The sequence below is a fragment of the Myxine glutinosa genome, chromosome 10, assembly GCF_964187855.1.
Source record: "Myxine glutinosa chromosome 10, kmMyxGlut1.1, whole genome shotgun sequence".
NCBI lineage: Eukaryota > Metazoa > Chordata > Myxini > Myxiniformes > Myxinidae > Myxine > Myxine glutinosa.
In genome coordinates, this window is record NC_136270.1 from 5429634 (window position 1) to 5444711 (window position 15078).

At 49.0% G+C, this 15078-nt stretch overlaps 2 protein-coding genes across 3 annotated transcripts in view; both read left to right on the forward strand.

The window, feature by feature from the left end:
• The window catches only part of MFSD11 (major facilitator superfamily domain containing 11), a 34156-nt gene extending 29318 nt beyond the window's left edge, over positions 1–4838 (forward strand). The window contains exons 12-14 of the mRNA XM_068127130.2: positions 565–754; positions 844–979; positions 2720–4838. Coding sequence (XP_067983231.2) covers positions 565–754; positions 844–979; positions 2720–2863 — 470 coding nt within the window. The 3' untranslated portion in view covers positions 2864–4838. The remainder of the gene's footprint in view (positions 1–564; positions 755–843; positions 980–2719) is intronic.
• Positions 4839–14429: 9591 nt separating this feature from the next.
• The window catches only part of LOC137433492 (UNC93-like protein MFSD11), a 290101-nt gene continuing 289452 nt past the window's right edge, over positions 14430–15078 (forward strand). Inside the window, exon 1 of one of the 2 annotated variants that reach the window (XM_078785282.1) lies at positions 14430–14555. In XM_078785282.1, coding sequence (XP_078641408.1) covers positions 14480–14555 — 76 coding nt within the window. In that variant the 5' untranslated portion in view covers positions 14430–14479. The remainder of the gene's footprint in view (positions 14556–15078) is intronic. The other variant, XM_078785283.1, reaches the window with a different exon arrangement.

Below are 15078 nucleotides of genomic sequence, written 5' to 3' on the forward strand. Positions count from 1 at the left end.
AGGTTGGCAAATCGAGTATCGGCTTGCTGGGATGCATGATCCCGGTGTGTACCCCGATTTAGAATAGGTACACCATATCCCTGTGCATCGTAAGAGGCGACTAAGGGTTGGCGTCAGGAAGGGCATCCGGCCATAAAAACATTGCCTCAAACAGGGAACCATGATTGTCATGGGTCCCACAAGGCTAACTCCTGCTGTAGCAGGGAAAAATGGCCTTAAAACGATAATTCATTCATTCATTCATATGAACATTTTCTTGTCATTGTCCACTTGAAATTGATGAATCCCAGATCTCTCTCTCTCTCTCTCTCTCTCGCTCTCTCTCTCTCTCTGTCTCTGTCTCTCTCTCTCACATATCCTCTACCTTGTTTATGTTGCAGCCAATTCCCACTGTCCCCTCTCTCTTGTTTTAACAGGAAGTCCCCCCTTTCTCACCTTCTGATATTCACAGCAATCTACCTTTCTCTACTGTTTTCGTTTCAGTGCTCTCTTTCTGACACCCACCTCCTTTTATGACCTTTCCAAGGCCTCACCTTGTTGGCCTTTTACTTTTTTTCCTGGCAGGTGGTGGACTTTTTGGAGTGGTTAGTCAGCGGCTGAGGCTTGGCCGAACCCGACCAAATCGTGGTGCTGTTGTGATACTTGGCCTGGTGACGCATGCAGTAGCCTTCTTTTTAGCCTTTCTCAACCTGCCATCTGATGCTCCAATCTCTGGAGGAAGTGGCACCAACAAACTGTCTTACCTCAACCCCAGGTGTGCACACAGCCAATACTGAGAATGTCGCGTTTGGACCATGTCATGTGGCCTCCGTTTACCTGATCTTTCCCCATTCACTTGCACAGTGTTCCAGTTGCCTTGCTGTGCAGTTTTCTGTTGGGCTTTGGGGACAGTTGTTACAACACACAGCTGTACAGCGTCCTTGGCAGCCGTTATGCTAAAGACAGTGCGCCAGCTTTTGCCATCTTCAAATTTGTACAGGTAAGGCTGTGTATGCAATACTTTGTCACTCATTTTCTTTTTCTCCTTGTGTTGAGGGTAAAGTTAAGGGACAAAAAGGATTAATGCTCTGACAGTTCTCATTATTATTTTGTTTCTAAATTGCATTGAGGGAAATGGGAAATCTGAAACTTTAGGATTTTGTGAACTTTCCTTGATTATTTTGAGAGATAGGGATTTTGGCAAAGCCGTGCCCACCCCAAAAGTGATAGCCATAAATATTTTGAAGACAGACGATTTTCTAAAATGTGGGATAAAATTTTGCAAAGCACTTTGCTGGTAAGTCATGACTGATGATGCAGGGAGCTTAAAGACAGAACAGATTGCTTAGCCCCCCAAAAACACTTTTTCTTCCTGCTAATTTGGTATTACTAGTACACCTACTCCCTATGGGAGTGGCAGGAAGGGTCATGGTATTGTCTTCTCTGAGGTATATAGATTACAGTACATCCTGGCTTCTCAATAACATCGGGTTTCCTTCCTTTCAGCTTAGTGTTATACAGCAGTGGTGACTGTTTTAAAAAGGTAATCATATATGTTTGTGGTTTATATATATTTTTTAGTTCTGGTAGAGGTGTCCCACAAAATACCACGATAAATATTTATACACATTAACCCAGCGTTTGTCACAGGAGGAAAAACCCCATGGGTGGTGGATATTAGTAGTATTAATATTGTTTTTCATAAGATTAATATTATGCTATTATCGTTGGTGTTATTAGTCCCCTACCAGTTTCACCGGTATGTTGAACTGTTCACCAGTATGTTGAAAGTATTCTATGAACTCTCTGGTTAATAATGGTGATTATCCAGGTTAACTTTAACTATACATGAAGTATTACTGATGTATTTTACATTATCCAATATATAAAGAATAAAGTTTGTGTGTTTATTTGTTTGTTCTTTCATGCATTCTGATCCTGCAGGAAGTAACCAGTGTGACCAAACTTTGCATGGCCTCCTCTTTCATCCAGAGGAAGGTTGAGGGCTATGTTTGACAAGAATGTTGATAAAACCAGATTGGCCTTCAGGCCTTGATCGCTGATACGCTGCCTTGGTTGTTTGTTTTTTCTCTGGAGCGATTGAGTAATATGTATTGTGAAGATCGTATGTTGAGGTTGTAGTGATTTGTTGTCAACAACACAAATTTAATTACTATGATATTTACACGTGCTCCTGTTATTTAAAATATTGCTTTATACAGGTTTATTATAACACCTCCGTGTTCAGGCTCCGAGCGCGTATGTTCTTATACCCTGCCTGTGTTTTTCCCAGGAGCGATCTGGGAAATGCTGGAGAGTAAATACATTTTGTGATTGTCATGCAGGAAATATTAAAAATGTATTTCATTAAATTTGTCAGGGAAACGCTGGGTACTACAGCTAGTATTTTACATATGGATGTGGAAATGTTTTTTGGTGACTTATTAGCCTCGCATGTTCCCGAAGGAACACGAAACCCTATTGTAAAGTGAGTGAGAGTGAATTAGTAATGGTTCTCGGATCCACTGTAATTTATATATCCCAGCAAGGCTCTGAATTGTGAAATGTTAAGTCTTGTTAAGCTGAGATTGTTTATTTAGCGTAATTGCTGCAACATTTTTTTTTTTTGGTCTTTCCTTTCATGTTCAAAATTGTCTTATCACATGAATAACACGTCGTTGTTTCTTTTTTTGAACCCTCCCATCCTAACCTACCCCATTACCTTGGTTCATGACTGCAGTCAATCACAGCAGCAATTGCGTTTTTCTACAGCAACTATCTGCTTCTTCAATGGCAGCTCCTGATTCTCATCCTGTCTGCACTTATTGGAACATTGTCCTTCATCGTTGCTGAGACATTAGCCCCAATGCCAAATGCGTACTAGAAGCAATTGTGATGCTCAAAAGTGACAGTTTTACTTGAAAATGTAAATATCGTTTTATGAGAATGTCTCAACTTTATAGTAAGGTGGGTTATAGAAAATAGTTATAGACCAGACAAAGGCACCAAATTTTCCACAGAATTTCTTTAGGGTACTATGATTAATTTCAGAAGGGTAGCCATCAAAAATGGAAAATAAAAAAAAATTTGCACAAAATGATACTCTTAATCATATATGATTTATTGTTTATATATGATTACTTCATACATATTATAAATCACATAGTTATTACTAACGGTCCAAAATTTGCACAAGATAATTAAAATATTGAAGAGCAAGTATGAACAAACTTGTCCAAAACATTAAAACTACAAGAGATATTGTCTACTGTTGCCCCCGCCCCCCCTACCTATTTAGAGCTATCACATATGAACCACTATTACACTCTGCCTCTTTTATGTAATGTACATGTGACATCCATATCAGTTTAATTATATTCATTTTTGACTGTTTGGTGTTGATTTTTTTCCAGTAACTGTTGTTATAAAAATACCTACTGAGAACATATGTCATATCTGTAGGTAATATCCTATGTTGAATTTCAGTTTCCCCTACTGAGGACATGTGTCATATCTGTGGGTAATATCATGTGTTGAATTTCAGTTTCCCCTACTGAGGACATTGGACATATGTCATATCTGTAGGTAATATCCCAGGTTGAATTTCAGTTTCCCCTTCTGAAGACATATGTCATATCTGTAGGTAATATCCCAGGTTGAATTTCAGTTTCCCCTACTGAGGACATGTGTCATATCTGTCGGTAATATCCTATGTTGAATTTCAGTTTCCCCTACTGCGGACATATGATGTCATATCTGTGGGTAATATGTGTTGAATTTCAATTTCCCCTACTGGGGACATATGATGTCATATCTGTGGGTAATATGTGTTGAATTTCAATTTCCCCTACTGAGGACATGTGTCATATCTGTTGGTAATATCCTTTGTTGAATTTCAGTTTCCCCTACTGAGGACATATGATGTCATATCTGTGGGTAATATCATGTGTTGAATTTTAATTTCCCCTATTGGGGACATATGATGTCATATCTGTGGGTAATATCCCATGTTGAATTTCAGTTTCCCCTATTGAGGTCACATTGTACTATTTCTGGGTGGTTTCCCTTCTGAAATTAATCATGATGATGTGCGGAACATTCATGGGAAATTTGGCACTTTTGTCCGGTAACTCTTATTTGCTAAATATTTACTTAAGCCACCTTACTATTAAGTCACCTGGGGAACCATGCAATCCTGAACCATTGTTGTAATAGTAGCGATGGTTTTAACGAATAATGCCTCTTTAAATCGCTTCACCATGTTATGATTATCAATAGAGCCAACTATTTTACCTTTTTAATTTTTGTGCAGCATTCCCCGTTCAATGTTCAACCATTTTTTGTCCCTCACCATTGCCATAGATATCCTGGTTGTGGCCTTTGTCTATGCTGTGCTCATCTGAACAGGTCTAAGTGGGGGATACTCGTGGCAGTTTACTCTTTTGTCTTGTTATTTACCAAGGGCAGATTTCACAATCTCTGCTTGCTTTCTTGAGTTATCTCGGCATGCATGCTGGAGTGGAATTTCTTCATTTCTTATCTTTCTCTATCGATTGTCATTACATGCCATGCATCCACCTCTGAGGCCAAGTTGAGCACAGCCTTTCTTCCCCTCCCATCCCCTCCCCCCCTACCCCCATTCTCTCGAGATATTCACACAATTAACTTTTTCACATTTTTTATTTGGGGATAACAGGTGGACCTTATTGGTATACCCTATTTTATTGCATTTCCACCATTGTTTGCTTTTAACGAGTTGGGTAGAGCACAGGTAAGTGGAGGTGGATTTCAAACTTGTGTGTAAATAACAACTCGAAACTTGCATTTTTCTTTGATAAACTCTTAACACAATCCCTGAATTTTCTTGTCACCAGCATTGATTATCTTAGTACATGATTGTTTTTTGACATTTGTCATTTTGTTACAAATACCGTTGTCTGGCTATATCTGGCGTCGAAAGTTTGAAGAAGAGCCTGTAAGTGCCTGTAAGTGCCTGAAGAAGAGCCTGGACAAAATTTAAATAATAAAAAAAAGTTTTGAGAAATTTTATGAAACTCCTACCCACTTCAGGACACGTGGAGGGACCCCAAAAGCTGCACAGAAAATTTGGTAGGGCTGGCCCCAAAACTGGGAGTAGTACTTTGTAAAATGAATGTACATTCAGTTGAACATCAAGCATGGACAGCTGGTTAGTGAGTGACTTAGCCAAAAAAACAGCGAATGCCAAACCATGCACCAATAAATTCCACATTCCTGTGACACCTTCAATGAAATGTCAGGCATGGACAGCCGGTTTGTGAAGGACTTGGGCAAAAAATATGCTGCAGCTGACCCCAACATAAGTAAGGTGGGTAATATTGTGTCAATGTCAATGCCGAATCTGTAAATGTCATGGGCGGAAACACATGCTCATTTGCCAAGCTGCTAGCTAGTGCTTGTCAAGCCAGCCGTTCCTTAACGGTTTTAAATGGAGTGCTTGCTCGAATGCTTAAACCACTTGGCGATTTCTCCACAAGAAACTTGGTAAATGAACACAAACCCAATGTTCTTGAGACCTGATCATAGATCGACTGTAATTTATATACCCCAAAGAGGAATGACCCTTCCTGCCGCTCCCGTAGTGTGCGGATGTACTAGTTTCTCAAATCCTCAATTTTCATCCGATTTGCTTGAAACTTGAATAGGATTTTCATATCAGCAAACTGAATTCAACCACTAACTATTTTTGAGATCAACATGGGTCACAAGGTCAACCACTTTTTTTCAGATTTCTAAAATCCTCCATTTTCATCCGATTGACTTGACATCTGAATAGGATTTGCATATCAGGTTACTGAAACCAACCACCAATTATTTTTGAGGTCAACATAGGCCAAAAGGTCAACATATGCCAAAAGGTCAACATAGGCCAAATTTCTAAAATTGACAATTTTCATCCGATTAACTTAATTTGCATATCAGGTCATAAATTCAACCACTAATTATTTGTGAGGTAAAAAGGATGCTCTCCTGAGTGCCATTCTACTTTGTTCTCTTGCCATGTGTCACTATGAGTGATTTTTCATTCTGTATGTCTGTCTGTCAATCACCTACAGGTCACAATTTTAAACCGATCTTCACGAAACGTCATCAAATGGTAGAGTTGGTCAAAGGTCATATTGAGGTCGAATTTCTAAAATTGTCACTTTTCATCCGATTAACCTGAAAATTAAAGAGTAATTGCTTAGTACATCATGGAATGGAAAACCATTTTGGGGATCAAAGGGCAAAGGTCAGCTCAAGGTCAAACTTCTAAAATCCTTGATGTTCGTCTAAAAATTATCCATTTTCATCCTATTAACTCGAAAAATTAAACAGCAATTTTTTTGGTCTACTAAGTCAAGGCTGGTGTAAGAGCTAATACATAGAACATAGAATAGTGGGAGTGGGAGACAAGAGGGGGAGAGAGGGAGGCACAAAAACAGAAGAAAACAGGGACATTGGGAGATCTGTGGAATGGAGAGGGCTGGGGGGGGGGGGGGGTACATGGGATCATCAAGATGGACACTACAAAGACTTTCAGGAAAGCAAACGGAATTTGAAGGATGTGGATTTGGGGTGTTTTAACGGGGGTAGAAATGATCAAGGCTTTGGATGGGGGAAGATAAGAGATGGTGGTGAACAGTTGTTTTAAAGACCTGGAGGGAGGATTGGGATTGATGAGAGTGTGGGGGAGTTTGTTCCAGAGGTGGGAGAAAAGAGGAATGAAAGAGTAAAGGTGAATAGAGAGTCTTGATTTTGGCAGTTTCATCAAAAGAGGGTTGCTGGCAGATATTTTGTGTCCTGAAGGAATATTTGGGGGGTAGAGCACAGACAGAGCTGGGGGGAGGGGCTAGGCCGGAGAGGAGTCGGTAGAAGACAGAAAGACCACAAACCTGCCTGTGGTGAGAGAGAGAGAAAGGCCCTCGGAGTTAGCTTCATCACGGGAGATTCGAATAACTCTGAAAGCTTTGGTTTCAACAGCGTGAAGCCGAGCTAGGTGTGAGGCAGGAGCACCGGCCCAGAGGGGAGAGCAGTATTCCATTGAGCTGCGGATGAAAGCCTTGTATGTGGTGAGGAGCTCAGGTGTGCCAAGGAAGGACTTCGCACGACGGAGGATGCCCAGTCGGCGACTGGCTTTGGAGGCCAGCTTGGAAATGTGGTTTCCCCAGGAAAAATCATGGCAGATAGTGAGACCCAAAAGCTTGAGTGACATAACTTCTTCGAGAGGATTGTTGACATAGTAAGAGTGTGAGATTTGTCAGGATTGATAGACATGTTCCACTTGTTTGACCATTCTGTGATTTTGTCCAGGTCTGCAGAGAGTGAGGAGGCTGCAGACTGCCGATCTGAGGGACGAGGAATGGAGCGGCAGAGAGTGGAGTCATCGGCAAACAGATAGACAGGATTTTCCAGAGAGTCGGAGAGATCATTGATGACCAGAAAAAGCACAGGGCCCAGAACACTGCCTTTTTTTTTTCTTTTTTTCTTTTTTCTTTGTATACAAGATCGAGGCTCGTGAAATAGCGAACATTAATCACACAAAAAGGCAACCGACACAAAAAACACAAAATAAGGGGAGCAGAACACAAGATGGGGAGAGAGGGGGAAGGACACAAACACAACATTTGAGAGCAAGGACATCAAGAGAAATGTGGGAGGGGGAGATATAAAACACATCAACACTGCAAGGACTTCCAGGAAAGTTGGAATTTCAAAAAAAGTGTATCTGGGGTGAATTAGCGGGAGTAGAAAAGATCAAGGTTTTGGATGGGGGAAGATAAGAGATGGTGGTGAACAACTGTTTTAAAGTCCTGGAGGGAGGAGTGGGATTGAAGAGAGTGAGGGAGTTTGTTCCAGAGGTGGGAGAAAAGAGGAGTGAAGGTGAGCAGAGAGTCTTGATTTTGGCAGTTTAACCATAAGAGGGTTGCTGGCAGATTTGTGTGACCTGTCGGAATATTTGGGGGACAGAGCCCAGAGAGAGCTGGGGGCGCAAGGCCGGAGAGGAGTCGGTAGAAGACAGAAAGACCATCAACCTGCCTGTGGTGAGTAAGTGAAAGACCCTCGGAGTTAGCTTCATCACAGGAGATTCCAATGATTCTGAATGCGTAAAGCCAAGTTAGGTGTGAGGCAGGAGCACCAGCCCAGATGGGAGAGCAGTACTCCATCAACCTTGCTCCATGCTCCATCAAGCATTAAGCAAGATATCATGGTTTTGGATCTTAGACCTCTTTCCTCTGCCTTGAGGAACTTGTGGTGTTGTGCGTTGAAGGTACGCGAGAGGGGGCGTGGCCAAGAGGAGGAGGAGTTCCGGGTAAAGGACGGAGCGTGGAGAGCATTGATGGAGAGCACGTGCGTTCGATGTTGGATTGAATAAAACAGTTGGACCTTACTGAATTCTTCTTACTGAACTTTACGACACAACAGAACTCCAGCCTGAACAGGAAGGGAACATTAGAGAAAATGCATATGCATCACTGAATTGGGAAAGCAATTATTTTTGAAGTCAAAGGTCAACAATGTCAAACTTTTAAAATCATCAATTTTCATGTGAAAAACCATCAATGTTCATCGGATTAACCTGGATTTTGAAGAAAATTGTTCAGTGCATCACTGAATTGGGAAACAAACTATTTTTGAGGTAAAAAGGTAAAAGGTCATCTCAAGTTTAAACTTCTAATATCAATTTTCATCTGAAAAATAATAAATGTTAATCTGATTGAGCCCAGCTTTGATGAAGATCGAAAATTTTAATCTTGATGAAATGGACAATTTGATGTATCCATGGAAACTTTTTTTGGTGGGTGGAGGGGTGGATTTTGTAAGTATCGTGCTCTGCATGACATTGAAGTGTGGTGCTGCGCACACAACTTGCTTGCCAAAGAGGTAGGCCACAACGCGTTTGATAAAACCAAAAGAGTCTATTACGAAAGCTCGAACTGCAGCACTGAGCGGGCTCGAGGTTAGAGCCCGCATATATGTGCCGAGGCCACGCCTAGTCCCCAGGCGTGGCCGCTCGGTCGAAGGGCGGGGCATGTACCATCGGTCCCCGCCTGGGCGCTCGCGCCACCCACTGGTGCGCGGAATTATTACCCCTTGTGCACGCCACACGCGCCCCCCCAGAATTCCCGTGCACCTGAAGGGTGAGTTTGCGGGGAAGCCGGATGACCCGGCCGACCGCCCCCTGGCGATGGGTGCGGGGCTGGGGGGTGCCGGGGGTCCGACCGCCGGGGGGCGGCCTCAACGCGGAGGCAGAGCTGCTGGCGGGGGTGCCGGGGATCCGACCACTGGGGGTGGCCCCGACGCGGATGCAGAGCTGCTGGCGGGGGTGCCGGGGGTCCGAACGCCGGGGGGTGGCCCTGACGCAAAGGCAGAGCTGCTGGCGGGGGGTGGTCCGGATCGAGGTGGGCCGGCTTGAGGCGGTCCACGGAAATGCGATCCGGGGCACCGCCGATGTCGACCGTGAAAAATTTGACCTCGGTCTCCAGCACGCGGAAGGGCCCGTCGTACGGGGGCCGGAGCGGTGCCCGGTGGGCGTTGTGCCGGATGAACACGTACTTTGCCGTGCGAAGCTCCGGGGCGACGTGGGAAGGCAGGCAACCGTGGCGTGCCGTTGGCACCGGGGCGAACCTCCGGGCAGTCTCCTGAAGGGCGGAGTGGTGTTGCGCCGCAGACCAAGGAGCCGTGAAGTTGGGATAAATTCACCCGGTACCCGCAGTGGTTGCCCGAAGACCACCTCCGCCGAGGGCGCGCGCAGGTCGTCCTTGGGCGCCGTCCTGAGGCCCAGCAGGACCCAGGGGAGCCTGTCGACCCAGCCGCCGTCGCTGAGGCTGGCCCGGAGCGCGGCCTTCATGGAGCGATGAAAGCGCTCGCACAGGCCATTGGCCTGGGGGTGGTAGGCCGTGGTGTGGTGTAGCTTCACCCCGAGCCCTTGCGCCACCGCGGCCCAGAGCTCCGAGGTGAACTGGGGGCCACGGTCGGACGAGATGTCCGAGGGGGCACCGAACCGGGCAACCCAAGTGGCGATAAAGGCTTGCGCCACCTCAGCCGCAGACGTCGCCGCCAATGGGACGGCCTCCGGCCACCGTGTGGTGCGGTCGACCATGGTGAGGAGGTGGGTGAACCCTCGCGAGGGGGGCAGAGGTCCCACCAAGTCGACGTGCACGTGGTCGAACCGCCGCTCAGGCACCGTAAACGGGGCCAACGGTGCCTGGGTGCGGCGGTGGACCTTTGCGCGCTGGCACGCGAGGCACGTCCTGGCCCAGTCGTGGACGTCCTTCCTGAGGCCATGCCAGACGAACTTCACCCCGACGAGTTTCTGGGATGCCCTCGCGCCAGGGTGGGACAGGCCGTGGATGGCGTCGAACACCGGGCGCTGCCAGCCAGCGGGCATGATGGGGCGAGGCCGGCCGAGGGAGACGCCGCATAGGAGGGTCGTGCCCGCGGCGTCGAACGGCACCTCAGTGACGCGGGGGCCCGTGACGGCGGTCCGCAAGGCCTGGACGCCGGGGTCGGCGGTCTGGGCCTCCGCCATCCGGGCATAGTCGACCCCGAGGTGGACCGCGTGCACGACGGACCGGGAAAGGCAATCCGCCACCGGGTTGTCCTTACCCGCCACGTGACGGATGTCCGTCGTGTACTCAGACACGGCAGCGAGGTGGCGCTGCTGCCGTGCCAACCATGGATCGGCGACCTTGGCCATCGCGAACACAAGGGGCTTGTGGTCAACGAAGGCCGTGCACGGGCGGCCCTCCAGCAGATGGCGAGAGTGTCGGACCGCCAGGTGGAGCCCGAGCAACTCGCGGTCGAAGGTGCCGTACCGGCGTTCGTGCGGGCGAAGCTGCCGGCTGAAAAACGCCAGCTGTTGCCAAGCACCACGCACCCATTGCTCGTGCACCGCGCCCACCGCGTAGTCCGACGCGTCGGTGGTGAGGGCGATCGGTGCATCGGGCGCCGGGTGCGCCAGCATGGTGGCGTCGGCCAGAGCCAGCTTTGCGCCCGCGAATGCCGCGGCCATCGGCTCCGACCATGCGATGTCACCTTTGCCCGGCTTGCCCCGAAGGGCCTCGTGCAAGGGGCAGAGGAGCTGGGCGACGTGGGGCACGAAGCGGTGGTAAAAGTTTACCATGCCCAGGAACTCCTGGAGCCCCTTGATCCTGCGGGGCCGCGGGAAATCCCTGACCGCCTCCACCTTGACCGGTAAAGGGACGGCCCCGTGCTCGCTGATGCGGTGCCCCAAGAAGTCGATGGTGGCGACGCCGAAACGGCACTTGGCGGGGTTGATGATTAGGCCATGCTGGCCCAGGCGTTTGAAAAGCATGCGGAGGTGGAGCAGGTGCTCCTCCCGGGACGCGCTCGCGACTCGGATGTCGTCCAGGTAGACAAACAGGAAAGGTAAGTCGCGCACGACGCTATCCATGAGCCGCTGGAACGCCTGAGCCGCATTCTTCAACCCGAAGGGCATCCTGAGGAATTTGAAGAGGCCGAAAGGGGTGATGACGGCCGTCTTCGGGACGTTGTCCGGTTAGACGGGGACCTGATGGTAGCCCCGGATGAGGTCCACCTTAGAAAACACGGTCGTGTTGGCCAACCGGGCGGAAAAGTCCTGAATGTGTGGGACCGGGTAGCGGTCAGGGGTGGTGGCATCGTTGAGCCGGCGGTAGTCCCCGCACGGTCGCCATCCCCCGCCGGGCTTCGGCACGATGTGCAGCGGAGAAGCCCAAGCGCTGTCGGAGCGCTGCACGATCCCCAGCCGCTCCAGCGTGGCGAACTCCGTTTTCGCCACCGTGAGCGTCGTGGGCTCGAGTCGGCATGCCCGGGCATAGACCGGCGCCCCGCCAATGGGGATGTGGTGCTCCACCCCGTGTGTAACGGCCACCGCTGAGAAGGTGGGCCGCGTGAGGGCCGGGAAACTGGCGAGGAGGCGGGTAAAGTCGTCCGCTGCCGGAAGCGTGCAAACTAAACTCGCCGGGACGGAACCCACCAGCAAGCCACTTGGCAAGCCGCTCGGTGAGCCGCTCAGTGAGCCACTCAGCGAACAAGCGAGCGAGCTAAAGGTTTCGGCCTGGACAAGCCGTCTGCGCTTCACGTCGACCAACAACCCATTCGCACATAGGACGTCCGCACCAAGCAATGCCATCGGCATGCTGGCGGTCACGAACGACCATTGAAAGCGCTGCCCTCCGAACCGCAGGGAGAGGCAGCGCTTCCCGAATGTGCGGATAGGTGTACCGTTGGCGGCAAGCAACGCGGGGCCCCGGCCCGCGGTTCGCTTGTCGGACGTGGAGGCGGGGATGACGCTTACCTGTGCTCCTGTATCGCAGAAGAAACGGCGCCCGGACAAGGTGTCCGTAATGAATAGGAGGCTGCCGGAATGGCCGACGCTCAGGGCCGCTAATGAGCGCCGGCCTGGTCGTTTCCCGACTTGTGAAAAGAGCATGGCGGGCGACACGTCCTAGCCTTGTGGCCGAACCTGGCGTGGAAATAGCACCAGGCTTGCGGCGGCGGGGGCGGCGGCGGTTTTCTCGGCGGCGGTGGTGGTGGGCGGGGCACGGCAGCGGCCACGAGGGGCGCAGTAGCATCTGCCTCGGGATCCATGATGGCAGCACCGTAACTCGACCGCGTGTCGCAAGCCGCGAAGAACTTGTCGGCCTCTACGGCCAGGGCGCGGGGTTCCCTTATTTTGGAACCGGCCAGCGCGAGGCGTACCTGTAGAGGTAGCTGGCGTAGGAAAAGCGCCCGGAATAAGAAATCCGGGGCTTGGTCACCCAGCAGCGACAGCATATAATCCATCCGCATGGATGGTCGTGTGTCGCCGAGTTCGGGAAGGTCCAGGAGGCGGTCGGCCCGTTCGATCTCCGTGAGGCCGAACGTGGCGATGAGGAGACGTTTGAGCGCCCCGTACTTGTGGTCGACCGGCGGGTGCCGCAGGATGGACACGACTCGGGCGGCGATGCCGGGCCCGAGGGCGGCGACCACGTGGTAGTAACGGGTCTCGTCCGCCGTTATGCCTCGAAGCTGAAATTGCGCTTCGGCCTGCACGAACCACACATCGGCCTGTGCTTCCCAAAACTCTGGGAGTTTTACCGCGACGGCGTTGTTGGCCATGGCGCGTTCGGTGGTCAGCAACGGCTGAACCAATCGGGGTCACCAGTGAAGTGTGGTGCTGCGCACACAACTTGCTTGCCGAGGTAGGCCACAACACGTTTGATAAAACCAAAAGAGTCTTTATTACGAAAGCTCGAACTGCAGCACTGAGCGGGCTCGAGCTTAGAGCCCGCATATATGTGCCGAGGCCACGCCTAGTCCCCGGGCGTGGCCGCTCGGTCGAAGGGCGGGGCATGTACCATCGGTCCCCGCCTGGGCGCTCGCGCCACCCAGCACGGAATTATTACCCCTTGTGCCCGCCACAACATCTTTCTTGTTATTGATATCGATTTGATAATTCTAAAAAGGAAACTGAAGTGGGAGCTCAAACACACACACACACACACACACACACACACACACACACACACACACACACACACACACACACACACACACACACACACCTCATCTCTCTATAATTCCAGTAATCTCTGTGTGTATGTTTGTATGTTTGTATGTTTGTATGTTTGTATGTCTGTATGTCTGTGACCGCTGTTTCTCGACAACCACGGGTCCGATATACTTGAAACTTGCCAGGTATATTGCTGGGGACCCGAGGATGTGCCTTTTCAAGGTTTCATATTAATCGGAGAAGTAGTTACCGAGCTATGTCCAAAAAACGATTCAACCAATCAGAGAGCAGCGAGCTATCACGTGTGCCGAACGTGGCGAACAGACTCTGCCTCGGACGGCACATTTGAGAGCGTATTCATTTATTTCACGTTGGAAAACTATGTTGCCGTTAAACTATGTTTTAAAACTAATTAAAACTAATTTGCGATTCATCGTAACTGCGATTTGCGACCTTCCGGACAGTGAAGACTGCACTTCCGGCAGCCAATCACAGAACGCGTTGTTGCGTAGGCGTGGCCGATGTGAGAGCGAGCCGAGCCGAGCGCGTGCGCCATTACGGTTCGTAATTCGATTTCTTCCGGAGAAAATAATAATTTCTCGATTTCTTATGCGCATTATTTCTCCCAATTCAGTCAGAGCGAAGGGCGGAAGCGAAGAGCGTTGTTTTTTTTGTTTACGGGCGTACGGGCGGGGTAGAGCGTACGGGTAGCGTTTTTTTTTTTTTTTGGCAAGGAACGGGCACCCACGTACGGGCATGCCCTAGTAGTATAGATGCGAGCATTAAAGTAACATGCCAATACATTTTCTTGGACATATACATGATGCTCATTGCTCAGCATTAAAGCGGAATGTAATGTTCTGAGAAAACAGAATGTGGATATACCAGAGACGTGGTGGGCCAAACTGCTTTTCTGTAACTAATGTTACTTGTTGCCATAAATAGAGTTACCATTTCAGCTGCTCCAACCCGATACGTAACATGGAAGGCGACAAGGCCAGCCCTGGTGAGACCTCGAGTGTCAGACATTGTCGGCCTGACGTCTCCGACCCCTCGAGTGAGTTTCTCTGTTCCGTGTAGACGGACTGTGTGTGTTCTGTGTTACTTGGTTTGTGCTGGCAAGTGCTTGTTGTGCCTCTGCCTTCATGCTGGTGCTCTGAAGAAAATGATGTATATGCAGTATGTGCTGTTTTCTTCATCTGTGATATTTAGCCACCCAACCATCTCACTTTCAATGTAAGTTAGTTAGGGTTAGGGTTACATTTTACTACAGATTTAATGTACAGATTTAAATAACTAGCAACGATACTCGCCCTATGGGCGGGGCTTCAATTGGGAGGCCCAAATGAAAACGCAAAATATCAGAAATTGAAGGCTTTTTTTTATTTTAAACGAATCGTATAAACATCCGTTAAATCATATCACAGGCAAATCATCAAAATCTAAACAGTACATGGCGCCCATTTTGAAAAAAGATTGAATTCTGCAAAACGGAAGCGGCCGCCACACGTCTTTCTCAGTCGCACGTTTATGTGTGAAGGGTGTAACAATTGTAACAATCTGTAACAAGCAATCTGTAA